Genomic DNA, 27,684 nt, shown 5'->3' with positions numbered 1-27,684 from the left:
GGGTTCTAGCTCCCGTTTTACTACTTTCTCTGAATCTCAAATCTTCAGACGACGGCAAAGATGCTCCACGGAACATCTGCCTCCGAGAACAGTTAAGGGAAGCGCTTTGTAAGGACGGTGTGAGAAGAAAGGAAGCTCTCTTTATTATTTCTGTTTCCTCGCGCTGTTACTCTGACTTGGGACGGCTTGATGGGGACGTAGAGAACTCAGGCGGCTTTCCGACATTCTCTGTTCTAAGGGCTCAAGGTTCAAATCTGACTCTGATTCTAAAAGTTTAATCTTATTATTTTTGCTGTTATCAGCTAAATGGAAGAAAGTGTAGAAAATTTTAATGATGAAGATGAAACTTTAAAGCACGACCCGGAGACCAGGTTTATTAAGACACAAAGTTTGGAATGGGAGGGGCCTAGCAACAGCGACTCTCAGAGATTTAAATGCAAATGACTTTACATTAAATTTGCATTAGATATTTGCATAGCAAGAAGGTGAGAGGAGGAGTTTTGTGAAAAGATGGCGGGCTCCGATTTTCTAACCAATGGAGGCTCAGATCCTGTATAATCTCGGGAATTGGAAAGCTGGAAGCTCGTAGTCCCCACTCCGCCTCGTTTTGAGCAGTAGGAAACTGCAAGCCCGGAAAAGTTGGGGGTCTGATGTGCGGCCACGCAGTAAAAGCTGGAACCTCACTCCCACGTGCATCACGTCGCATAGGAGAGTGGAGCGAGCTAGCCGGGAATGAGCCGAAATCATTAGGTCCTCCCTCCCTGTAGAGGGCGTTGCGTTCTCACCCATCCACTCCGGCTCCAACCAGAGCGAGGGGGCGGGACTAGCTCCGACTAATCACCGCGCCGCGCGGGCAAGGGGGTTGGAGCTAGTGTCCGGAGACAAAGATGGCGGCGCCCGTGGAAGTAGCGGTGTGTACGGATTCGGCGGGTCAGCTATGGAACTGTGCTGTGTGGGAGCTGCACTCGGGCACCAGCCTCCACACGTACCGCGGCGGGCAGACCGGGCCCCGCAGCCTTGCGTTGCTCAACGGCGAGCACCTGCTAGCGGGACAGCTCGGCAAGAACTACATCTGCGCCTGGGAGCTGCAGCGAAAGGTTTGCGCAGGCGCGCGGGGCGGGAGGGCGCGAGAGCGGCGGCGGGGAGGGGAGAGGCCCACGTTGGGCTGAAAAAGTTCGGTCTGGGTGGCCGGGCGCGCGAAGCCAGATTAGGAAGAGGGGGGAGAGGGGCTGGGCGAGGAGAGGCGAGAGCTGGGCCCCTGCTCCCTCGTAGGCTCGGTGGGCTGAGGGAAGAACGCGTGGCCTTCCTTTGAGAGAGGTGGGGGAGGGGGGAGGGAAAAAGGGGGGAGGGGCGTGGCCGAGCCGGCCCGAGGCCCCCATTGGTTACGTCTTTTCTCTCCCCCCCTGTGCGTCCTCTTCTCCCCCGGTTTGTGCTCCTCCTCCCCCATGTGTTTCCCCATCCCTGCCCTCTTCCCCTTCCATTCTTCACAGCCCTCTTAAAATTCCCTCCTTTCCGTCCTATAGAAAGAGCCCTGTGCCCTCTCACCTATTGGGTGATCTTGGACTGGTTATCCCCCTTCCCTGCACCTCCGCTTCTAGACCTTCCAAGGAGGGCGCAGAGTGCTGGGCTGGGCGACCCTCGAGGGATCTTCTGGGCGCCGGCCAATCGATGTGTATTGATCAAGGATCAATTATACTCCGGATGCTGGGGGTACAAAAGGAAAAAGGGGAAAGTTTGCGCACTCAGACTGCGTTCAGCTCCGGAGGCGACACCGGGGTGGGGATGGAGGGTCGGACTAGCCAGCCCCGCCACGTGCCCGCGCTGGACCGTGCATCGAGGGTACTAAGATCGGGAAAAGTCATGGTTCCTCTTTTCGGGGAGATGGCGGCCCAATGAGGGGCCGGGTGCGAAAGCACGGATGTGCAGGCCAGGTAGAGATGAGGTGCGGGGACGCCGCTCCAGGAACGTGCTCGGGCTGAGCCAACCCAAAACAAAGTAGTTGCTAGGAAAATGGAGAATAAAACCCCAAAACAAACTGTCCCGGCTGTGCCGGAAGATAGTGTGTTATCATTTTGTAATAAAGTGGTTTCTCCAGTTTTCTTTTGCATAGATCTGGCCTTGGACTCTTTCCCTCCCCAAATTTCTCCTGAGGGATGAGCGGTCTAAAGACCGCTTTAAAAAATGACTTTCCTCCCATCACACGTTTTATTTTGGCATATCCGTGTCTTAGTTCCTCCTTTTCAATAGACTGCAAATTCCTTGGAAGTAGTTGTGTTGAAATAAAAATATCAAGCAGAATTGTGTCAGAAAGTTATTAATTAACATTATTCCTAGATCGGGCATTCTTTCAGGGAGAAAAATACCCAAACTAGCAGAGTCACCTCACCTTTTTCTGTCCCGCAAAGCAAAGTGAGAGAACTTTGATTAGAATCTTGAAGGAGGAAAAGGTCAGTTTAGGACTAATCTCTTACTCTATTCAATAGAACAATAGTCACTTAGCTTTTAAAAGTGCTCATTTAATGCTTCCCTCAGTCTGAGAGGTTCTCCACCCAGTGATCTACATTTATCCAGTTTATTCCTAACTGGCTTTGTTATTGTAATCTCTTTGTGACTCCAAGGACCTTAAACCTGGCCTTTTTACTTCTCCTAGTAAAAGGATTAAGTTGCGACCACTTGGGTCTTCTGTCTCCTCCTTCAATCTTTCCCCCCATCTGTATCTTTCCCAAAAAGGCCTGCCTTCTCATTACGTGCCGGGAATATTTAAACTCCAGCTTCAGTTTTTGTCCTTCCAATGTTAGCCTAAATTAAGTACGGACTAATTTGATCTCTTTGCTGTCAAGTCTCTTCCCCCACCACCATTTGAAAGCAGCAGTTCTTCAGTCATTCAGCTTTTTTTTATAGTCCAACTCTCATGGTCCATACGTTGCTACTGGAAAAACCATAGCTTTGACTATACGGACCTTTGTCAGCAGGGTGACATCTCTTACTTTTTAGCATGCTGTCCAATAGTTTTCTTCCGAGAAGTAACTGTCTTTTAATTTAATTGCTGCAGACCCCGTTTGCCGTAATCTTTGAGTTCAAGAATATAAAATCTGAAGCTGCTTCCATTCTCCCTATCTTTGCCAGGAAATGATGGGACTATTTGCCATGGTTTGGGGGACCTTATGTTTACCTTCAAGCCAAACTTTTAGACTTTCCTCTTGCACACTCATTAAGAGGCTTCTTAATTGCTCTTCACTTTCTGCTATCACTGATATCATCTGCCTCTCTGAGACTGTTCATATTTCTCCTAGCAACCTTACTTCTGGCTTTTGATTAATCCAGCCTAACATTTTCTATGATGTACTCTGCACAGAAGTTAAATAAGGGGGCAATATACACCCTTATATGCTTCTTTCCAGTCTGTTCATTCATGTTTGTTCTCACTTGCTTCTTGATCTACATACAGGTTCCTCAGGAGACAAGATCATCTGGCATTCCCATCTCTTTGAGGACGTGTATATTTTGTTATGAACCCACACAGTCAAAACCTTTAATATAGTTGATGAAGATGTATTTCTGGAACTCCCTTCCTTTTTCTATAATCCAGTGAATGTTGACAATTTGGTCTCTAGTTTCTCTGCTTCTTCAAAAACTAGTCTTACTTTTGGTAATTCTTGATTCATATATTGCTGAAGCCTATCTTGCAGAATTTTAAGCATTACCTTTGAAATGAACACCAATACACAACACAAATGATTATTTGGTTATTTAAATACTCCAGGGCCTTGCCCTTCTTTAGGATTGAATGCAACTCAGGACAATCCTTTAACACCATCATCTTTTAAGGATTTTAAATTGCTCAGATGGAATTCTATCATCTCCACAAGCCTTATTGTTTGCAGTGCCCTGGTCCTGGTCATCAGTGAATACAAGGTCTTTATCTAATTCTTTTGTGTGTTCTTGCCATCTCTTCTTTTTTTTCCATTTATGAAATTTTAAAAATATTTTATTTTTGCAAATAACATGCAAAAATTGTTTTCAATGTTCACTTTTTAAAGCCTTGTGTTCCAAATTTTTCTTCCTCCACCTTCTTTAACACAGCAAATAATCCGATATAGATTAAACTTGTAAATCTTGTAAACATTTATATATTCATCATGCTATACCAAAAAAAAAAGAATTAGATCCACATTCGATCTCCATATTCTCTCTCTGGATGTGGATGGTACTTTTCATCCAAGTGGATTGGAATTGCCTCATTGTTGAAAAGAGCAAGTCCATCACAGTTAATCATATAATCTTGTCGTTACTATGTACAATGTTCTCTTTGTTCTGCTCACTACAGTATTTAGCATCAGTTTATGTAAGACTTTCCAGGTTTTTCTGAAATCAACCTCCTCGTCATTTCTTATAGGACAATAATATTCCATTACGTTCATACACTATAACTTATTCAGTCATTACCCAACTAATGGGCATCCATTCAATTTCCAGTTCCTTGCCACTACAAAAAGAGCTGCTACAAACATTTTTGCACACATGAATCCCTTTTCCTCTTTTATGATTTCTTTGGGATATAAACCCAGTAGAGATACTGTTTGTATCAGAGGGTGTTCTCCAGAATAGTTGGATCTGTTCTCAACTTCACTAATAATGTATCAGTATTCTAGTTTTCCTGAATCCCTTCCAGTATTCCAGTATATCCAGCTAATCTGAAAGGCATGAAATGACTTCTCAGAGTTGTCTTAATTTGCATTTCTCTAATCCATAGTGATTTAGAGCATTTTTTCATATGATAAGAAAGGGTTTTAATTTCTTCATTTGAAAATTATCTGTTCATATCCTTTCTTTTTTGGGCATATTTAGTCTTTATTTCTGATGGGCTGTCTATAACAAAAAATGGCTAATAGTAATGAAAACAGAAATTCAGAAAAAATAGCTCATATTTCCATAGACCTTTAAAACATGTAAAATATAGGCAATATTGTAATTATTTTTCTTTTTTGTTGTTATTATTGTTCATATCTTTTGACCATTTATCAATTGGGGAACGATTTGTATTATAAATTTGAGTCAATTCTCTCTGTATTTTAGAAATGAGGCCTTTATCTAAAACACGGTTGCTTTGTCATCTCTTCTGCTTCTAATAAATCCCTATCAGTTTTGGTTTTGCTCATATCCATTTTTACATGAAAAATTACTTTAATGACTTCATTTTTAAAAAAGATTGTTTTATTGTTTCCTTCATTTTTTTGCATTGTTTGTTTAAGAAAACTTTATCTTTTCTTGCTATTCTCTGGAATTTCCCTTTCCTTTTTTTCTTTCATCATTTTGTACAGCTTCATCAGAAGTAATTTTGCTTTCTTACTATTCTTTTTCTTTTTTGTTCCTAACCTCTGTCCATAGTTCTTCAGATATTCTACCAATTTTTAAATCTTAAATCTATTCATCATTTCTGCTTTATAAGAAATGTTCTGTAGGTCATAGCTATATGGCCTGATGTTTTTCCTTACTTTATTCAATTTAAGTCCAAATTTTTCAAGAAGAATCTCATGATCTGAGTCATAGTCGACTCCAGATCTCGTTTTAATTGTATAGAACTTCTCTACATTTGGTTGCAAAATATATGATCATTCCGATTTTGATATTGACCATCTGGTGATATCCATGTGTTTGTTGTGACCAGCAAGTTGTCTTGACAAAACTCTTATCATATTCTGCCCTGCTTCATTTTGTACTCTCAGACTAAGCTTTCCTGTTATTCCAATGGATCTTTTGATTTCCTTCTTTAGCATTCCATTCCCCCATGATAAAAGTAACATCATTTGGAGAGATGAAGATAGAGGTGGTGACAATAATTCAGGTACATTACTTAAATGGCACACAATACTGTAGTCTGTTAAGTGTGCAATAGTTTTAAGTCTAAAAAACAATGTACAAAACCTTAATTTTAAAATACTGTTATTGCCTCCAAAGCCCATCCACTATTACCAGCAAATTGTAATCTTTTTGCTGGTTGAGAATTTTGTCTTGAGGTCGATGACTGTTGAGGTGAGCTGACTGTTCAGGATAGTGGTTGTGGCAATTTCTTAAAATAAGACATCAATGAAGTTTGCCACATCGATTGACTCTTCCTTTCACTTGAACACAGATGCCATTGTAGTGTTATTAATTGGCCTGATTTCAACATAATTGTTTCTCAGGGAATGAGGGCTTGAGGGACAGAGACAGATAGTCAGAACACATTTTATATGGATGCAGTTAGTAGGGTCCCCAAACAATTATAATAGTAGTATCAAAGATCACTGATCTGAGATATTATAATAAAACATTTGAAATAGTGTAAGAATTACCAAAGATGTGATGCAGAGACATGGATGTGAACACATACTGTTGGAAAAGACCAATAGACTTGCACAGTATAGTACATAGACCTTCAGTTTGTGTGAAAACAAGCCTACTCCCCATCCCTACACACAGTGTCTCCAAAGCACAATATTTCAGGCCATCTCCCAACCAGGCCCTTTGCACCCTGGGAGGTGACCTTTGCCCCCCACTCCCTTTGTAGCTCACCATTTTGTGTTCTCTCTCTACTAGAATGTCAATCTCTGCCTTTCTTATATTTATGTCCTCAGGGTAGCTTCTGGCACATAGTAAACACTTAAAAAAATGTTTTTCCATTCATTAATTCATGTACTTCTATAGATAAAGAAGCTGAGACTCAGTAAATTTAAGGGACTTACTCAAAACTGCCAACTGGAGGTCTTTGAACACCAAATTTAACCCAGATTTCTGCTGACTCCCAAGGGTAACCATCTACATGTCTACTTTGCCTTACTTGCTATTGCAAGAGGTATAGACCCAGCAGACATTCTGAAGTGTTTGTGTAACAGAGACAATTCCCTCCTTCTCTTCCCCCCCCCCCCCCCCCAATCCCATTTGTCTCTTTCCAGATAAGAATTGTGGTCTTTGGGAGGAGCTGGGAGCATCCCACCCCCCCCACCCCCCCTCCCTTCTGTCTATACTCTGGAGTGGCCTGGCCTTCTGGGCCTCCCGCCTGCCATTCATCCATTTCAGCAGAATGTGGCCTTGCCTCAGGGAGAAGCAAAGGAAAATAAGTTTCTCCCTCAGCTCAACGGCACCCCCACCTGTGTTGTGTTCCCCACAGGATCAGCTTCAACAGAAGATCGTATGCCCCGGACTGGTGACGTGTCTGACTGCGTCTCCTAATGGCCTGTACGTCCTAGCTGGCATTGCAGAGAGCATATACTTATGGGAGGTAAGGAGTGGAAACCCTCTCTTTGGGCCGGATCAATACTGTTTTCAGTGACAGAATTATCTGGCCTTGTTTGTTGGCATTATAATTTGAGATCTCCATCCTTCTGGGCCAAAATCAAGGACAAAACTCCTTCTTTTTCCATTACTGTCCAAATGTCTGACCCTTTGGTTTACTTTCTCTGAGGATAGGAGAAAGCAAGCATTTATGTAATGCCTACTGTGTGCCAGACACTGTACTAAATACTTTTTAGAACTACTATCTGTTTGATCTTTACAACAACTCTGGGAGGTAGGTGCTATTATTAATCTTATTGTTAAGGACAATTGAGAAAACTGAAGGAGACAATTTTAAGTGACTTGCCAAGAATTACCCAACTAGTAAGTATTCGAACACAGATTTGGAATCAAGTTTTCCTGATTCCAGGTGCAGTACTCTAAGCACAGTGTCACCAGCTGCTTCTCTTTTGGGGTCTTGAGATTCAAGTATTAATCTGGGGTCTGTGAATAGTAAGTTTACCTGCAGAGAAAAGAGGTATGTGTGTATGTGTTGGTCAGCTATTCATACCTGCAAATTATCTATAGCAAGTTTTTAGTTTTAGTCTATGTAACAAAACAACAGACAACTGCAAAATAACATATAACATTGTCATGGGTGAGCAGCAAATTCTTAATTATATAACACTTAGGCTATTATTAAAATATTATATTAATTTTTGTTAATTATTCTTAATATTCTTTCCATGGTAGTCCATTAATATGGGGAAATTAGGCTTTTAGAAATTCGCTCAATATATTTTTTATATCACCTTCATTTCCCAAAGTAGTTCCTACTACAAAAAAGAAGCTATCCCTTAGAACAAAGGAGACAATTGTTTAGTAAAACTAACCAACACGTAAAAAAAGTTGGACTTTGTTGTTGGACCTTTCTGCCCTCCTTTGGTCTTTTCAGTCCCTTTCCCCTCCTTAGCTCAAGCTTGGTTCTGTTCACAGCTTCAGTTTTGCTTGCATTGTTTTGCTTCCTGGATCTTCTTACTGTATTCTGCCTCAGTTTATATAAGTTGGCCCAGGCTTCTCCGGAGTCCCCATATTTCTCATTTCCTATTGCACAGGAATGTTTCTTACCTTCCTGTACCAACACTGTTCTAGCCATCCTCTAGTCAATGGGCATCTCATTTCTTTAAGGTAAATAGGTTTCGTAGCACGTGTCACACGATCAAAGAGATTTGCTGTACCCTTCCCCTTCCTGTGCCTCATTCCAACATTTTTGTACATGATTTTTGAACCCTCTTTTCTCCTTTCATACTGGTAATGATTCTCTTTTTGTCAGATGGTAGTTCATCCCTCTGATAAAATGTAAAGTTTTTTTTCTTGTGAACTATAGCTGGGGCAAAGATTATTTATTATCTCCTTTTCCTGGTCGAAAAAAGATATATAGAATAGGATTAGATTAGGATTACCATAGGATACAAGGCAAGAACAGACTCTACATTTTTCTGTTGTCTTATGAGGCTTAAAATGAACTTGTGAAATACTTTATACAAATTAGTGTTTGTAGTGTCCTTGAAAGATGAGGAAACTGAGGTTTAAAGAAAGACCAGCTGACTTGATCAGGGCGTAGCCAAGAATAGGCAATAGAGCTCAGTTCTTTCACCTCAGGATACTTGGTTGTAATAGCTCTGCAAAACATCACCCAGCCCACTTGATTCCCATCAGTTACAATGTACTTAAAAAGTAAAAAAGTAGAACTTGGCTTATCTCCAGAGATTAGATATTGTCTTTGTCACAGTTGCTATGAAGGGCATTCCTGCTTCCTGTTAGGGGATCTCTTATTCAATGATTGTTCTCATCTCAAAGCACTGGGAGACTGCAATCCTTTAGAAAAAAGTAAGTTGTCCATAGCTTAACAGGAGACAGAATAGAGGGGATTGTAATCATTTACTCCATTGGCTGCCTAGAGAGTCACAGATCTTTGACTTGAAAGAAACTTAAGAGGCCTTCATCTAAGTTATACCTGAATCTCCTCTGCCCCCACCATTTCCCCAACAAGTAGTCATTTGGCTTTGGTATAGAGAAATTGCTTGCAGATTGTAGCCAAGATGGCTTGCTGAATAGAGGCCAGCCACCCAGCTCCCACACAGCTATGATAACAAACTCCTAAAATTTGTACCAGACCAAAAAATAATCCAGAAATCCAATGAGAATATATAGTAAGTGGCTACTTCTACTTCAGACCTACACAGGAAGTCAGCTAGAATCAGCAAAGCCTGTAGCCTTCCAGCAGGAACAGAGATGGGCCAGAAATAACTGTTGCCTCTAAAACTCTCTCTGGTGTTGGCAGGAGCAGAGACCTACTCCAAAAAAGCTCCAGGGGATTGGAATCCCACAGGGGAATGCTGAATGCCTTGGGGAGCAACCACAGCTCTGGAACTGGGAAATCTGCCTCTCTATTCTCAAATGCCTTAGAGCAGGTGGTCTTAAACTTTTTCTGCTCATGACCCTTTTTTGCCTGAGAAATTTTTTGTGACCCAGGTATATAAGCATATAAAATTAAGTATACAAATCAGACATTTACTGATAATAATTCATAATTTTACAACCCCTTCATTTAATTACAAAGCCCTATATGGGCCATAGAGGGACCTGCACACTCAACATTCTGATTCCCAGAGAGCCAAGGAGTCTTTCCTCATGAAGTAGAGCTCAGGCTAGTGACCCAGGTGACCCAAAGCAAGACCAAGCAGGACAGACCACCTCACCCAAAGCACAGTAGCTCTTTGCCCCTTTTATTTATTTAAAAGCAAAGGACATAAGATGGACATTCAGGTTTCATGTGCACTTTTTGTGTTTTTTACCAATGAAAATGTCCATCTTTTTTGTGTTTCCAAGTTCAAAATTTAAAAATAAAATTATTTTTTTGGAAAACAGGCTTCATGGCATAACTAATAGGGCAATGGGCATGAGAAAGAAATATCTGGGTTTAAATCCTGCCTCAGATACTCGACATGTGATTTCACTACTCTGGGCCTCGATTTCTCGATTTGCAGCCAGCCATCACAGTAGCCCCTCCATCTTCCCCTGCCTCTCTGCTGCTCCCCTGCTGGCTTTTTCAGTGGCAGAGTGTGCTCTCATCACTCACTCCAGATTGCAGGCACTTTGGAGGGAAAGCACCGCCACCTATGAGGCTGTCCATTGTTTCTCACCCCGGAGCTCTGAGCAGCCTTGTACTCCACAGGCCTCTCAGGGGCTGAGCCATTCTAGGCTGTTGGAGCCCTGGCTTCTTCTCCCGCACCCCTATGAGTGCCTCCAGAGAGCAGGGTCTGCCTGGATCTTTGTCTCCCCCAGCACTAACGGAACAATGAGAAACCTCTTCTTGGCTAGCAATGCACATAGATGAGATTATCTGACTGTCATCTTCATTTTATACGTGAGACCCTGCAGGCTGTGGCATGCCCCCTGGCACCCAGCTGGTGTCTGAGGCAGGAGCCACTCTCCTGTTCCCCTGACCTCTGTCCCCTGGACCCCCTTCTGCCTCCGCTTGGTCCCAGCGCCTTGGACAGTTGTGGGCACTTGAAATGTTTGCCAAATTTAATAAGTTCAATGTAATCCAATCCAAATTAAATCCAATAGGACTGCATAACAGATACAGTCCAGGATGCGGATTTGGCATCAGGCTGCCTTTGAGGCGAGGGACTTGGATAGATCTAGTTCTCAATAGGACCTGAGTTAAAGGGTTCTTGCCCATTTGGAGAAAGCTTTGAGTGGTGGGTTTGGCTAGCTTGTGATATCACCAGGGTCCAGGACAGAGAGGCTTCTGAGGCCCCTGGGAGAGTCTGCACCTTTGCCGGCCTTCCTTGGGTGATGGGCCCAGGGAGCCTTACAAGAGGGAGCTCATGGGGAGAGCAGCCTGAGGCTGTGCTGGAGAGTGGGGTTTGGACACATCTGTCTGACTGTAGGGAAATCATTCCAAGCCGTGGCCTGGGCGGTCCCTTTGCTCCATCACCTGCAGCCCCATTTTCTCAGGTTTCGGTAGTAGTTTTTGTGACCACTAGAGGGCAGGCTGTGCTCTGGGAATCTGGACCAGGCGCCCAGTGAGGGCTTCGTTTTTAGCTAGCAATTATGAAGCACCTCCTCCGCGCCAGGCACTGGGCTGGGGGACACACGAACAAGGACTCTGCATCCTCTGACCCAGCAAGGGCAGCAGCAAGCATGCAGGTGCCAAGGACGCTCCAGCATTTGGGGGAGCATTACAGGCATGGGAACCAGCCTGTTCATGCATGGAAGCTGGAGATGGAGGTGGGATGTTCTCTGGGGGCAACTGCAAGTGGACCAGCGTGGCTGAAGCTTGTGTGTGCATTGACCTCTGGGCTCTCTGTTGAAGCTGCTGCTGCTTCTCCTGGTTTTGTTTGTTTTTCCCCCACTGGCTAAAGAAGGAAGCACATTGATGAGAGTGCAGTTCCCAAAAGTCACAGTGGGTAAGCACAGCCCAGGGATTTGGGGAACATGTGACATGATCAAGTGCCAGCTTGGCAGGAGGGACAGGCAGAGGCTTCAGGGGCCTGTTAGTCTCACTGGCCCCTGAACAGGTGCCTCTACAGCCTTTCCCTCAAGAAGCATCCTGGGCAAGGGAACTATCTCCCGAGGCAACCCATCCAGATGCCTTTGGCTCATTCTCCTTGGTAGAGAGATTTTTGGTTTTGGTCTGTGACTTATATATTTGTTTCTGACATTGTTGAGATGCAGATTTTCTCCCACTTCTTCCCCACCCATTGAGGAGGCAAGCAATATGCATGTGAAATCATGCAAAACATTTCCATACTGGCCATGTTACAGGGGGAGAGAGAAAAAATAAAATGAAAAAACTTATACTTCAGTTTGTACTCAAGTTGATCAATTCTTTATCTCTGGAAGGAGATAGCATTTTTTATGATGGGTACTTTGGAATTATCTTGGAGTATTATATTGATCAGAATAGCAGTCTTTCATGATCATAGTTTCAATCTTGCTGTTATTATGCATAATGTTCACCTGGTTCTGTTCATTTCATTGTGTATCAGTTGATAGAAGCCTTTCTAGGTTTTGTTTTTTTAAACTCCTCCTACAAATTTCTTCTGTTGTTTGGGGGGGGGCAGTGAGGTTTTAGTGACTTGTCCACAGTCACACAGCTAGGAAGTGTCTGAGGCTGGGTTTGAACTCATGTTCTTCTGATACCAGCGCCTGCTCATCATTTCTTATAGCACAATAGTATTCCATTGCACTCATAATACCACAGTTTGTTTAGTCATTCCTTAGTTGATGGGCATTCTCTGACAAGATTAAATTCATATCTTCCTGGGATGTCTTCCCATCCAGAAGCCCATTAGAACTTCTGTCATGTTACTCTCAAAGGATAATTTCAAGAAAATCATAAAGGAGAGAAAAAGACCCACATGTGCAAAGATGTTTGTAGCAGCTCTTTTTGTGGTAGCAAAGAATCAGAAAATGAGTAGATGCCCATCAATAGGGGAGTAGCTGAGCAAGTAGTATATGAAAGTATTTAATATTGTTCTATAAAAAATGATGAACAAGTTGATTTTAGAAAGGCCTGGAAAGAATTATATGAACTGATGGTGAGTGAAACAAGCAGAACCAGGCATCCATTGTACACAGTAACAGCAAGAATGTACTTTGATCAACTATGAAATATTTGGTTCTTCTCAGTGGTTCAGTGATCCCAAGGCAATTCCAATAAGCTCTGGATAGAAAATGCTATTTGCATCTAAAAAGAGAATTATGGAGACTGAATATAAATAAACACATGCTATGTCCATTTCTTTTTTCTGCTTTTTTGTTTTGTTTTGTTTTCCTCTCCATGGTTTTTCCCCCTTCCTCTTGATTTTTCTCTCCCAACATGATTCATAAAGCAATGTGTATCAAAAATAAAGGGGAAAAACTCTCAAAGGATAATTTGACTTTTCTTGTCAGTTCCACACCATTTTATTATGAGCAAGGCATGCTGGGGATGTAAGAAGGCAGTCAAGCTAGTCTGGGCTCTCCAGAAGCTTGCTGTGAATTTGGAGAGAGAGGGCACCATCAGCCCAAGGAGTCCTTGCCGAAAGGAGAGAGACCATCCAGACTATGTGTTCAGATTTGCTCTCATAACTGCCATTTCTGTAGCAATCCCTCCTCACATTCCACTGGGACACTGCAGAGTTAAGGCTTACAATGTGCGTTCTCCATCATGGCCTTAGAGGATGGATGTTGCAGGTGCAGTTGTCTCCATTTGTGAAGGGAAAAGAGCTTTCATGAAACCAAGTGACTCTCCACCAGGCTCTGCCCACCATGCTCTCTGGCACAGATCCCCGGCTTTGCTCTCTCGGGGACCCACAGTCTCACTTGTCTCCTTCCCAGGTTTCCACAGGGAATCTCCTGGCCATCCTGAACCGCCATTACCAAGACCTCTCCTGCCTGGCATTCACGGACGATAGCAGTCACTTCCTTTCAGGTGGCAAAGACTGCCTGGCCTTGGTGTGGAGCCTCCACAGGTAAGAAGAGCCCTGGTCCTGCCATTGTCTAGGGAATTCTGAGCCATGTGGGAGTTGGCAGCTCATTCCTCAGGATTGACCTTCTCTTTCTTTTTATCTCTATTCCCCTAGTGTGTTGCAGGTAGAACAGTCCAAAATGCCTGATCCCCGTCATGTGTGGTCTCAACATACACTTCCCATCACAGACCTGCACTGTGGTTTTGGGGGGCCCTTGGCCCGAGTCGTCACTGCCTCTTTGGACCAGACAGTGAAGGTAAGACTGGCAAGGGGCCTTACTGGAATCCCTGTTCTCTTGGAGCCCTGACTGACCTGTGGGTGACCACAGGCTAGTCAGGCTGAGGTCTCTGAAGAGTTAAAGTCTTTCTGGGTCTAGTCCTGGGAGGTGTCTTTTGCTTTTGCAGTCAGTTCAGGTTTGAGCTTTTGTTTTTAAGAGATGGCATCTGGCCAGTAGCAGCAGGCTTCTCACCCCTTGTCTCTTAAGAGCTGTGAAGCCTTCAGAGAGTTCCTAATCCCCCTTGTAGGTTTATAGCTTCTCCTTGTCCAGAGACGAGCTGCATTAACATGTCTGAACTTTTTCCTGCTTGGGAATACCCACTCGTCCCTCTGCCCTTGCATTTCACAGAGATGATCTGGCCCCTTATCCAGAACAGCTTCCCAGAGATTTGAGTCTTAATTTATACAAGGTGATAGGCAAGAGGGCGAAGTGTCTGCTTCCGGTTGTCTGGTGGGAGCTGAGGCAGAGCTTAGAAATGGGCTTAAAGGGAAGGAATGGGCCTTGAATGACTGGGCCCGGGAGGCGTTTGGTCAGGTGCCAGCTGGCACGATTCCCTGGTTCCCTGCCTCCCCCCCTCTCGATGGTTGGCTGTTATTAATCTTCCCTTTCTCTCTCAACCTAGATCTCTTGCTTTGTCAGCAGTTTTTTTGTTTAGAGTGGAAGTTCTGAGTGTCATGGGATCCGGAACTAGGAGGCACTCAGATGATTCCTTCTCCAACCCTATCATATTGCCAATTTGCAGAGGAGGAAACTGAGGCCCAACAGTTTGAACAAAGGCTCACAAATCAAATAAATTATTTAAAGAAAGAAATAGTACTTGGGCAATGCAAACTCAGAGTGCCACGGATATGGTGGCCTTTCAGTCCGCCTTCATCCCTATCCTCTTCCCAAGAGCTACACAGGAGGGGAGAAGCCTGGCCCGGGTCCTGCCTGGGATGGAAGAGGACTCCTGCCCCTCCTATCTTGTTTGTCCCTTGTGGCAATGGAATGGGAAGGGAAAACCTCGTGAGCTGCTCTTAATGTGTGGTGGGCACCTTTGGAGCTGGCCCCTTGGCATCAGGAGCTGGGTGTGAGTCCTGAGTCTGCTGCTTTACTGCCCACCTGACCCTGAGTAAGTCCCTGCCATCTGTGGGGTTGTATTAGACAGTATATTCAAGTCTCCTTCCAGTTCTCGGTCTCAGGACACCGGATAGTTTAGTATCTGCTCTTAGCCTGCACATCAGCTGCGTGGCTACATGGTCTTGTCCTCCGTCTGTCTCCCCCAGCTGTGGGAGATCTCTTCCGGGGAACTGCTTCTCTCGGTTCTCTTTGACATGGCCATCTTGTCTGTGACTATGGACTTGGCTGAATACCATCTGTTCTGCGGGGGCAGCGACGGGTCTGTGTTCCAGGTTGACCTTTTCTCTTGGGTGAGTATTTGAGGGAAGAAGCCACCAGGCCTTCAGTCCCCTCCTGCTTCTAGAATTACATGGGCTTGGGACTCATCTTGGCTGATCTCCTTAGGGGTTTTTTTGTGGCTGCACATGTCACCTCCTCCTCCCCCCATACACACACACACATATTACTCCTTCCCCCATATCATCCCCTCCTCTCCCTACATACACATATACACACATACCCCACTTGATGTGCAGCCAAGTCAAAAATCACTGGCCCATTTCCCTTCCGACCAGAGCTCACAACATCACACCAATGTTGCCCAAGGAGCAGCAACATGGAGATGTCTATGGTCTCTATCTTCCCTGGTATGGTGTATAGTGAAAACTATGTTGGGCTTAGAGTCAGAAAGACCTGGCTTCAAAACCTGACCCTGACTCTTAGCATTGGCAAGTCATGTAACTTCTCTAGCCTCAGTTGGCTCATCTGTTCAGTGGGTATAACATTACCTGTAGCACTTCCCTCCTAGGGCTGTTGGGAGGCTTCTAGGGGCCAATCATGGATGGAGTGTGTCCTTTGCAAACTTTAAGGAGCTCTCTAACTGCCTATTATACAGATAGTTTCTCTGTGACCTGGGCCCCTCCTGTACCTCATCCTATTCCCTTTCCTTCTTGCTTGACCCCTGTAGCCTGGGCAGAGAGAGAAGACCTTCCGCACTGAACAGGAGAATGGAAAGTTATTCAAAGGACACCGGTGAGGGGGCTGATGCAGGGGAGGTGGCTTCCATATGCTCATGCATAAAGTCATGGGCAGTAGGCTGGGTGAAGGGGAGGGCAGGGGCTTCTCCTTTGCCACTCACCGTGTCGTCATTCATTCTGTTTCCTCAGAACAAAGAGAATTCTCTGTCCCTCTGTCCCTAGGAACCAGGTAACATGTCTCTCGGTGTCAGCAGACGGCAGCCTGTTGCTGTCAGGCTCCCATGATGAAACAGTGAGGCTGTGGGATATCCAGAGCAAGCAGTGCATTCGGACCGTGAGCCACAAAGGTAGGGGGAGGAGGAGGAACCTGACCACAGGACAGAACTTGTAGCACTCATTGTCCACCGTCCAGGGACATGGACACAGCCAGGAAAGGAGATGGTTGGAGATGAGCCTTCACCTGGGGTCCTGGGATGGGGAGCCAACTTCCTTGTAAGCTAAGAAGTTGTTTCTCAGCATTCTCAAATAGGTGTTTTCTGTCTCTGTGCATGAAACCTAGTGCAGAAAGAAGGACCAGGCATATGTTTTTAATGGTGTCTTCTATTTGTCATCATAACTATCCTATGTGCCCCTCCCCTGCTTCCCAGAGAGCCCTCCCATAGAACAAAAAGTATTTTTGAGAGAGAAAAAGATCATCTGGCACAGTTGGTCAGTACGTTGAAAAATCTGAAACCATGTGCAGTTGTACCTGTGACCCTCCCACCTCCAAAGAGGGGGCATCCTCTTTTCTCCCTTTATTCAAGTTCCACTTCTCTGTAACTTTGTTAATTCAGCTTTGTTTCAGTTATTCCTTCCACTTCCATAGTCACTGTGTAGGTTATTTCTTGGCTCTGCTTATTTCACACTGCTTCAGTTCATAGAGATCTTCTCTGTTCCTCACTTCTTAGAGCACAGGAACATCACATTGCATTCATATACCACATAGCCATTCCCCATTGATGGCATCACTTTGCTTCCAATTCTTTGTTATCAAAAAAGTGCTGCTGTTAATAATTTAGTGCATATGGTGACTTTCTTCTTAACCAATGGCTTCTTTAGGGACAGGAGCCCTTAGTATTAGACTCTGTGGTTCAAAGATATGGACATTTTAGTCGCTTCATTTACCTAACTCCACATTGGTTTTTGTGCCATAGTTCCACCAACAATGTATCAGTGTGCCTATCCTTCCATGACTCTTCCCACATAAACTATCACTACAGGATTATACTTATGTTTAAAAAATTTTTTCCAGACTAAACATTTCAAAACTCCTTTATTATTGTTATTTTGTGATTTAGGAATCACACTACACAAGTGCAGGGAATCTTCTTGCCCCTTACTTTGCTCACTCTACCCCAAACTGCTGCATGGCAGGTTTTTCTAATTTATGTTTTTCTTTTTTGAACTTTCTTGTACCCCTTGAAAAAACTAAATACCTGACCTCAAAGAATAGGTGAAGGAGATATGCCTTCCTCCCTTCACTGTGCAGAACATAGCTGTTCTTGCCAACTCAGTTAATGTATTGCTTAGTTCTACCAAACTATTTTTTGTTTCATTGGTTTTATTTTTGCTGCAAGAGAGAGTTTGCTGGATGAGGGCAGGGGGAATTAGGAGAAAGGGAAGTATGTAAAAGCATAGGGTGTCTTGTTTTTAAAGACAGACTTGGGCCTTGAAGGCCCTGGAAACCAGAGTTGGCTCCTGCAGCTCTGGGGCCTGGTTGGGGTCTGTCTGTTCAGGAAGTTTGCCTGTGCCTCTTGTGTTCCTGCTCCTGTAGAGCCTGAGATGCGACCTGTCCAGGCTCAAGTGTGGGTCTCTTCCCAAAGGGGCCTCCCTCCCCCCTGTCTGAAAGCTCCCTCTTCCTTCCTGCATGGACACAGCTTTAGACTCTCTGCCTTTTGTTCCCCCTGGGTTTTATGCTGCAGGTGACAGAGCTTCCCTCTCTGCTCACCACACGGCTCTGAGCAGGACTAGGGCTCGGGACGTGGCTTCCCAGTGTACCACAGGAGGCGCAGAGTAAAGGTGTGTCCATTGTCTGCAGCCTTGGAATGGGGACTTAGAACTGCAGGGGGATCTGGGCCCAGTTTATGCCCCCTTAGTGTCACATTCTCCCACCCCAGGGAATAGGAAGGTTCCTCTTGGCACTAAGAGACTGCCCTCCACTTACCCGAGTTTCAGCAACCATTTACTTACGGGATTTATTGGGCTCATTTCCTCTCCTAAGACCCCAAAGAGCTCTTGGCTAATTGCCTTTTTGTAATGCTGCCTGACCTGTGAGTGAACTCCAAAGAGAAGGATGAATGGAGCCGGGAACACCAATTCCCAATGGCAGAGCCCTTAGACACACCTTCTTCCACTGCTTGGAAGGCATTCCTTAACGTGTAGATTCCCGCCTTTGCCGATCTTTATGTCCTGGGCTCCTGTGGAAGAATCACATTTGTAAATGCAGAGAGTGAAATAGAGACGGTTACAGAGGAACACTTCCATGGAAACCCGCTAGGATCCCCTAGTCAAGATTGATGATGGTCTTAGAGAGGCACTGGGGCCACCAATTCCAGCCCCCTTCAGCCAGGTGGAGATTGCTTCTTGGGACCTGTCCAGGCCTCCCTTCAGGCAGTCCTATCCCTTTGTGCCTGGAAAACCCTCCTGCATCTGACTGGCCATCCTCGGGCACTGGACACCAGGCCTCTGGTGCAGCTTTGGCAGAGGGGAGGAAGGGCTCAGGTCATCGGGAGTGTTGATTGGATAAGCCACACCCCAAATGTCCCAGTGGCTCGATGTCCTTGATGTCCTCGGCCTGTTGAGGGGGCCCAGGACCTTATGTAGGTGAAGAAACCCCATCCTGGGACGTAGAACTCCTGGGAGCCCCCACAGCCTGTTTTCTGCTTTTGGCTTCCTTTCCCAGTTGGGCTTTTCCTTTTCTTTTCATAGCAGAATTTCCTCTAATTCAGCATGTAATCCACTGTATGACTGGGTATCAGGTGTCTGTGGGATGGTCCTTATCTTTAAAATGAGGAGGAGGCCAGACTGAGCATCTCTGAGGCCCCTCGAGGCTGTGAGGTTGGCAGCCTGTGGGGATGGGGCCCAGTCAGCCCAGGCTTAGAAAGTAGAAAAGGCCCAGCCCCAGGCTGTGGGACAGGCCTGGGAGGGCCCTCTGCCTGTCCAGCCTCTCTCCCCTGCCCAAAAGGAAAAGACTGAGATGGCTGCTACAGGATGCTGGTTCAGGAGCATGTTCGGTTCTGGGCTGGGAACCAGGGGGAGTAGCTCTGGTCTGTGGCAGGGACCCTTGCTGCCTCACCCTGCACAGCCTCAGGTGGCGTGCATGCTTTCCCTTTGGTTACTGAGTCCTGTGTTTGAGGATGTGTCATTGTGCCCCCCCAGGTCCTGTCACCAATGCCTTCATCGTGTTAGCGCCTGCCAGCATGTTCAACCCAGACTGTAAGCCCACCATGCCCCTGCCCAAGTTCAGCAAGAACCTTCTGGGAACGGAGAGCAGTGAAGGATCAGGGAATGAGGCAGTGATGCTGCGCCTGGGCATGCACCGGCAGGTATGGAAGTCTGCAGCACATGGGCCTAGGGAGGGCTGTGACCACCTGGCTGATCCTCTGTGTTCTCTGTGGTGGTGGGGAAAAAAATGGACCTCAAAGGGCTACACAGCGATCGTAAAACATCTGTTGGGCTGCGGCCTGGGCCCTCTAGGGCCTGGCAGCCCTTTTCCTACTGGAACTGGCTCAAAAAAGCCAACCTGGTCCTTGGAGACAAAGCCTGGGCTGTTTGCAGCCAATAGAGGAACCCACATAGGATGTCCAGCAGACTTGCAGAGGCCACAGTTGCTTGGTCTTAGACCATAGGAGTTTCACCCCAAGGCTTTATTCCTCTGGCCTACATTGGCTGGCACGACTTTACACGGCCCTGAAGCCTAAAGGGCTCAGAGCAGCTGGGCTGACTCCCGGCCAGAAAAGGAGCTCCCTCTGCCATGCCCTGGGCATGTAGCAGGTGCCTGATAAATGCTTGTTGATGATCATCTAGCTTGTAGGTTGAGCAACAACAGTCACCTTCCAGCTGGTGCTCTTATTGCCCGGTAACCTCCAAATCTAATCTATTTTTCACTTGGTGGGTCTTTTAGATAGAGGAAAACAGCTCCAATGTCTTTCCTCATTCTTTAAGGTAAACATCCTCCCTTCCTTCAACTACTACTTATATGATATGGTCCCCTAACTGCCCCAATCACCTTTATCTGGAAGAATTCTAGCTTATCATTGTCCTTCCTAAAATGGGATACCTAAAGTATGTTACTCCAGATGAGATCTTAATGACTTCTAAGATCCTGTGAGGCCTTTTTTGTCTACCATGTCACCCAATGGCCATTTACATTTATACACCACTAAGACTCCTAGATCTTTTTCTTAAGAGCGGTTATCTGACTTCAGCTCAGCCATTTAGTACTTGTGGGGCTGCTTTATTTAATCCAGAAGTAGGATCTTCCATTTGTCCCTGATGAGTTTCACCTTACAGATTCAGTCCATCATTCTAGTCTGTCCAGGTCTTTTTGGATCCTGGCCCTGTTAGCTAAGTCATCTGCCTTGTTCTAGGTCATTACCAGAAAGGGCTAGCTGCAGGCTCTGAGCATCTCCCTTGGGAATGCATATGGAACTTTCTTTCTTCTACTTTCAGGGTTAATGCTTTTGTTCCCTTATAATCAGAGGCTGACCACTAAAACTGTCCTAGGAACATGTCTCTCCCGAGTTCTCCCTGGCCTCAGCCTAAATTCCATTTTCTTTGTACTTGAAAATCTATGTTTGTGTCGGCCCTTGCCTGCTTAGAGAATTGGGCCAGACCCATATCAGTTGGGTCTGATTTATCCCATTTATCCCACCTGCTTCTTGGTCCCCGCCCCCTTGCCAGAGTTCAAGTGTGCTCATGGCTAATAGGGGAAGGTTCATGCTGATGTCTGGGATACAGGGATACTGCAGGATGATGGGTAGAGTCTAGGCTGGAGGAATCAGGAACACTGTGATTTGAATCTTGTTCCAGTATGATACCTAAGGCTCCTGTGTACCTCCTACAGCTCCCTGGGGGGTTAGGACCTGCCTTGACAAAGGGAATTCCCACACTTGGGAGCTCTTTCTAGCTTTACATGGGATCTTAGCTAGCATGACCTCATCCAGCCCTTTCAATTGCTTAGGTGCTCAGGGTTACCCAGGGCTCAGGGCATGCGATGAGGATCATTAGGAAGCTTTATCTTACACCAGTGTGGATCATAAAATCATGGATTCAGTGGCCATCTGGTTACTGGGCTCAGAAAAGGCAATGGTTGCCCAGACTCAACTTGGGTCCTGTAAGAACCAAGAGGCAAGTGTCTGATACCAACCCTCCCCCCTACTTACCTTTTCCCTCTTTCCATTTGAAGAGAGCAGCTCCCCTTTAAGAATAAGATTAGTTTTGTGAATTGCCATAGAACTGGGGAAAGAAATCCATCCACCTCTCTGGGGCTGGCCTCCTTGCTCATCCAAAAGACATGCTAGCCTATGCTCAGCTTTTCCAGATGGGCAGAGCCTGTTCAAGCTTATGCTTCTCTGACATTATCCTAGAGAAGCCACCTGGGACCCCCTCCATACCCCAAAAGGCCCTGGAGGAGAAGGTAGGAGGAGAGTATATGGTGGTGATCATATGTGGCTCATCCCTCCAATGGTAAAAGACAGTTCTTCCTAAAGATTTTTCCATGCTAGCCATTGTCTGCTGTGGGAGGGGAAGGTTTCTTGGGAGACAGGTAAAGCTAGATCGGTGTAATTGGGTGCTTACCTGGGTGTCATAGACCTCAATGCCTCATTTAATCCTAGGGAAGACTTAGGTTTCAACACCAGGCCCTGAAGGGCCTTTACTAGAGTACTTTAACTTTTATCTTGCGTGTACTTCTGTATTCTGCTAGCTGCCTAGGGATTCCTTAAAAGTTTTTCATAGAACTTTGTTTAAGCATTTTTCAATTAAGTGGTTATTTCCAAAGGGGATAAGTTTTACACGGGGTTGGGTGGTGTTGTTGTGGAGGAGAAATGGCATTAGCCCTGTCGTCCCTTCTGGCCGTTTGAGGGGAGCTAGCTCAGCCTCTGGCCATTTTCATTGGAAGGTGGGATGGGAGAGGGCTATGAGATCAGCAGCTCAGCTCAGTGACTAATACAGGAGCAGAGGGTGAGAGACTGGCCCATGCAGCTGTCTGCCCCTGGGAATGGTGGTAGAAGAACTGGGTCCACATCTCACCTCTTACACTGCTAGGTGTCTGACTGTAGGCAACAGTATCCCTCTGACTCTCTTAACCCCTCCTACAAATTGGGGATAATCATGTGTAGAGATCCTAAATTACAGGTTTTTGAGAAGCTCAGAGGAGAATATGATTAAAGTGCTCTGCAAATGTAAAAGTTTTCTGGGATTAAATAAGTTTCCCCCCTTTTTTAAGGCAGTTGGGGTTAAGTGACAGCTCAGGGTCACACTGCTAGGAAGTATCAAGTCTGGGGCCAGACTCGAACTTGGGTCTTCTTGGTTCCAGGGCTGGTGCTCTATCCATGGTGCCATCTGGTTGACCCTAAATAAATGTCATTTTAGAAGGAATGTTTTATATTGGAAACAGATTAGTCTTGGATGGATATCCCCGGGTTCCATCTATCATGTACTTGCTACATAGACATGGACACATCTCCTAGTCTTTCTGATACTTCCTACCCCATAACTCTTAAAGACGACATATTGCATTTGAGTCACTGGTAGCATTGATGACTAGAGTATCCATGCCAAGAGTTCCTACATGGATGAAATCTCTAGCATAGCTTCCATTCATTCTCCGCTGCTCCTCCAAAAGAAAAAAAAGTTGATTATTAATTGTTCCTCCAGATTTCTCAGGTTTTACTTTAAAAAATCACAGAAATTTGAGTCATCCCTCTAGTCCAGCACTCTTCATTGGACTGGTGGAGAAACTGAGACCCAACCATCCCTTCTCCCATTCCTCTCAGCCATGCTATCACCTGGCCTTCCTTGAACTTCTCCCATCCTCTGAACCACTGTCAAGATGGCTCTAGAATGCCAAGGGCATGGGCTTACACAGCACCTTGCCACTGGTGATTATGCAACTGCCCTGCTCCCTTTCTTTTTGAATTAGTTTTTGCCTTCAAGTGTTTCCTATTGGCTTTAAGTCCAGACTCCTGAGCCTGGCATTCAAGGCCTTCCCATTCTGTTCCCAGTCTCTCTTCCTAACCAATTTTCCTGTTGGCTGCACTCTGGGAGCTCTGTTACATCCAAAATGCCTGTCCTTGAAGTATACTTTCCACTGTCCTTTGTCTCCACTGTGGCCATGTTAGACTGCCTTCTGCATGGTGGCCTTCTTCCCCATCCCGACTCCCAAATCTGCCCATCCTTCCAAGCCTGGAGCAGCTTCCCTAATCCCGGGTCTCTTCTCCCCAGGCTAGTGACTGTCTGAGCAGCCTCTGTGTGGCCTTTGGCAGCCTAAGGAAGCCTCCAGACCCCTTCTCAGAACCATCTCTTAAAGAGCATCAAATCCTTAGGATTTCAAAGTGGAAAGGCTGCAATCAGCATATTTGAAAAGGTTTATGAAGTCCAGGTTAATCCTAGTAGGATTTAAAGCCATAAGAAATGTTGATCAGCCACAATGGAGGAGGACTGATTGCTCATTGGACAGATAAGGAAACTGGCAGCAGAGAAAATAACCCAGGATTGCTGGGTTCCCTTGAACAGGTCACTGAAAGGGGGGAACTTGACCTCTAGGATCCCTTGGAATTGACTTGCCCAAAGTCATATAGTGGTATATATTCCTCATTGTGGCCTTTGGTCTCCTTAATAGCCATCGTCCATCCTCCAGTCACTGACCATGGTTGACATCACAGACTCTTTCCTGTGACCCCTATACATACCCCATCTCCCCGCCCTGTGCCTTTTGCCCCTTTCCCAGAGCTAGAATGCTCTGCCTCCTGACAGTCTTCTCTGGCTTCCCTCAGGTGCCAGCTAAGATGCCACAGTGGGCATTTCTCTTAGTGCACGTGCCATCTCCTGAGATTTCCACCCTCACCCCCCTGCCCAGTATATAGGGTAGAGCTGTTTGCACATTGTATCCCCCATTCCATTGAGAGTTTCTTGAGGACAGAGGCTCTGGTTTTTGCCTTTCCTTGACTCTGCCCAGTGCTTGGCACAGGGCAAGCAGTGATGAAATGTCCCTGTCAGCCTGACTGGTTTTGGTTAATGTCACATGGCATGTTAAGGGAACTGGAGCCCTGTAGGGAATGAGAGCCTTGGACCCCATTCTATCCATCATTCCGTCTGCAGCGGTGAAAAGAGCATAGGGAATCCGTAGTAACTCAGGCAAGTCCCTTTTTTGTGTGCCTCAGCTCCCCTCTATAAAATAAGGCAGCAGCAGGGGGGAAGGGGGGGATTCTTTTTGTGAATCTACTTGTCAGAGTAGTCTCAAGGCTGGCTCAGTTTGCCATTCTTGTCAGGTGCTCCCTGGCTTTCCAGAGAGCATTCAGAGCTGCCAGGTCTGATGGATTAACTCTGCCCAGAGGATGCCTCTGCAGAGAGTGGCCTTCCCAAGCTTAATGAAAGGCAGAACTTTCAGACAGCCCTGAGCCAAGAAACAAATCTCTTTCTGCAAGCATCAAAGAACCCAGCCCATCCATCTCTTTCTGGGATTACTTACCGTCTAGGACAGTGGCCTAGAGATGGAGGAGAGGCCTTTCCTGGAGGGATTCACCTCCCCCCATCACTGTTCTGGGGATCATCTTCCCTGTTGTAGAACAGCCACATGGCTTAGCTATATCCTATCTAGTTTGTGGTATTAAAATCTTGAATCAGATTCATTGTTTTACCCTCCCCCTGCCCTTTTCTTATAAAATTGTAGGCTATCACATCTAGGGGGGAACCTTAGAACCCATAATGTCAGGTCTGGGAGGGTCTTCTGAGGCTTTCCAAGATAAGTGCCCTTATCAAATCTAATTCTTACCTTTTTTTTTTTTTTTTTTTTTTTTTTTTTTTTTTTTTTTTTTTTTTTTGAGGAAATAGGCCCAGAAAAGAAAAGGACTTGGCTATCATAACTGGTAAGGTTAGGTGCACAAGCCAAGAGTCTTGGCTCAGTCCTCTGTAGCTCAAATTTATGATTGAGGGCATAGAATCCAGCACATAGGAATCAAGTTGCCCCTGACTGGACTAGGGGCAGACCTCAGGAGATCTGGTTCCTGATCCTTCCTCTTTCTTCTATGTGTGACTTCTGAAAAGAGGAAAAGCTAAGGTTGAAAACTTTAGAAACTTTTTCAGTGAAAGTATCAGTCCCTGATTAGAGTGAGACACAGGGTTAATATTCAAATCCTATTGTGCTGAAATGACAATAATAAGGTCATAATTAATTAATTAATTAGAGGAAAAGCCCTAACTTTCTACTTCTCTTAGGGATCTGAGAAGAGCTATTTGGAGAGAGCCGAGACGCTGCATTCTGTGATGTGTACTACATTGGATAAGGTAAGAGTGTCTGGAGGGCCAGAGCTCCCCAGCCCTCCTTCCCAGGGAGCCGATATTGCCAGCCCTCCCTGGGATAGGGCCATTGTTCTCTGTTAGGGAAGGCCAGGCAGAGAAGAGACAGTTCAGGTCACTGCAGCAATCCAAAGCAAGTTCCTAGCATCGTAGACTTGGTGCTGGGAGGAAATTCAGAGGTCTAAGACCCAGTCAAAGCAGGAATCCCTTCTGCCTTCTCCCTCTGCTTAGAAGAAGCCGGTGATGGTGAATTTGGCACTTAACAATTAGCTTCTCAAACAATTCAAATTTTTCCTTGTGTTCTCTCAAAATTGGCCTCTGGAGCTTCTGCCCAGTGGTCTGAGCCATTGGTGGTCTGCGCCAGATCTACATGGCAAGGGAAGCAGCTGGCTACTTTCATCATCCAGAGTCAGTTTGGGGGCCAGGTAGCTGTGGCCTATCAAAGATTGGGGGCAATGTCCTGTGGGCACCCATCCCCTCATGTCCTAGAAGACCTCTGAAGCTGCTCCTCACAAGTGTCCAGGCCAGGATTTGTCTGGGGCCCCTCTTCAGGGCTTTCCCTGCTTGGGAGTGCTTTTGGGAATCTGTGCTTCACTGGGGGGACTTCAGGCCCCTCTGCCCCCAGTTTCCCTCCCATCAGGCCCAGGGTGTTTAGTCTTAGGGCCTGAGCCACACACAACCTGTCTTTACTTACCCTGTATCTCCTCTTCCCTCAGAACTCCCTGGGAGACCAGGAACAGCTGAAAATCCGTGTGACCGAACTGGAGGAAGAGGTAAACGCCTTGCGGAAAATCAACAAGGACCTCTTTGACTTCTCCAGCCACATCATCACCAAGCCACCCAAATGATTCCCAGCTTCCCCTGCCTGGCCCGCTGCCCAGAAGCCAGCAGCCACACGGCCCCCAGACCTGCATGGAGCCGGTGCCCGCAGCCCTAGGGCCTCCTGACTGCCACGAGGGCTCGGGGCAGGGCGTTTGCTTGTGGCTACATCCTGTGGTTTGGGACCAGATTCTGAATGCATGGCCTTCGTGTAACAGCCTAGGCTGTGGGCAGGTGGGCACGCAGCAACCAATGCACTTGTGGTGAGAGTCTGCCCCAGCGCTGACTCTACAGAATGCCCGGGGTGGAGAGAGGGGCCGGGCGCCCTGTCACTGCAAGGTCTCCTGGGGCCGCTGGGAAACCAGCTGCAATGGCACCAACCGACCAAGGGCCTCTTTATATTTTTAGTCCATGAGATCCTGGATTTTGATAAAAGGGCTTTTTTTGGGCCTTCATTTTCTCTCTTCCCTTCTCTCAGGTGAAGGCCCTAGCTCCCTTCATTCACTCCCCCCAGTCAGTATACTTGTTACCCTGTAGCCCAAGGGGGAGCATTTCTCATGAAATAACTGCCAGCCTTCCCCCTCCTTTCTTCCCCATCTTTAATATTGGGGCAAAGCAATAGTCAAGCTGGGAGGCTCAGGCTCACCTCCTCAGTGTGACCGAGTGGGAAGGTCCACGTGGTGGGCCTCTGGGAGCGCTACTTGGTCTCCATGTAGGTTATCTGGGTCCCTGCCAGACCTGTTTTGTTTTTGTTTTTCCCTGGAGACTTGGTGTTCTTTGTCTCAGGAAACATCTTTCTATATATATATAGATAGATAGATATAGATGTAAGTCTGTATCTACCTATTTAGCTATGTATATATAGTTGGGATTTTTTTATTGGTTGTTTTTTAAAACAAAAAAAAGTCAAAAACCTGCGTGGATATTTTTTTCTTCCTAGCCTTGATATGTGGGCTTTTTCCCCATTCCCTGTCTTTGCTAAATTTTCCCAATTGATCTGAGCAAGCACATGACCCTTTGGTGAGCTGCTTTCACCTCAGCCTAGCTCTTACCTAATGCAGTTTCCAAACACCTCATTTATATACCACCCATAATCCTTGGCAAATCTGGCCTGGTTCACATGATTTTTAATTCTGTAGGTCTGCTAAAAAAAAAAAAACCCTACGGACTTAAGAAA

At 45.9% G+C, this 27,684-nt stretch overlaps 1 protein-coding gene across 1 annotated transcript; it reads left to right on the top strand.

Moving 5' to 3' along the window:
• The first annotated feature begins 853 nt into the window (after positions 1-853).
• Positions 854-27,684, top strand: WDR18 (WD repeat domain 18). Its single transcript, XM_074305280.1, has 10 exons — positions 854-1,097; positions 7,151-7,261; positions 13,648-13,781; positions 13,893-14,034; positions 15,321-15,464; positions 16,121-16,185; positions 16,353-16,477; positions 19,548-19,714; positions 25,608-25,676; positions 26,405-27,684. The coding sequence occupies exons 1-10, from the start codon at positions 888-890 to the stop codon at positions 26,534-26,536; spliced, it is 1,299 nt and encodes a 432-aa protein (XP_074161381.1). The 5' UTR covers positions 854-887; the 3' UTR covers positions 26,537-27,684.

This window comes from Sminthopsis crassicaudata, chromosome 1, assembly GCF_048593235.1.
Source record: "Sminthopsis crassicaudata isolate SCR6 chromosome 1, ASM4859323v1, whole genome shotgun sequence".
NCBI lineage: Eukaryota > Metazoa > Chordata > Mammalia > Dasyuromorphia > Dasyuridae > Sminthopsis > Sminthopsis crassicaudata.
Note: the sequence above shows the minus strand (reverse complement) of the source record. Positions and strands in the feature narration are given on the sequence as shown.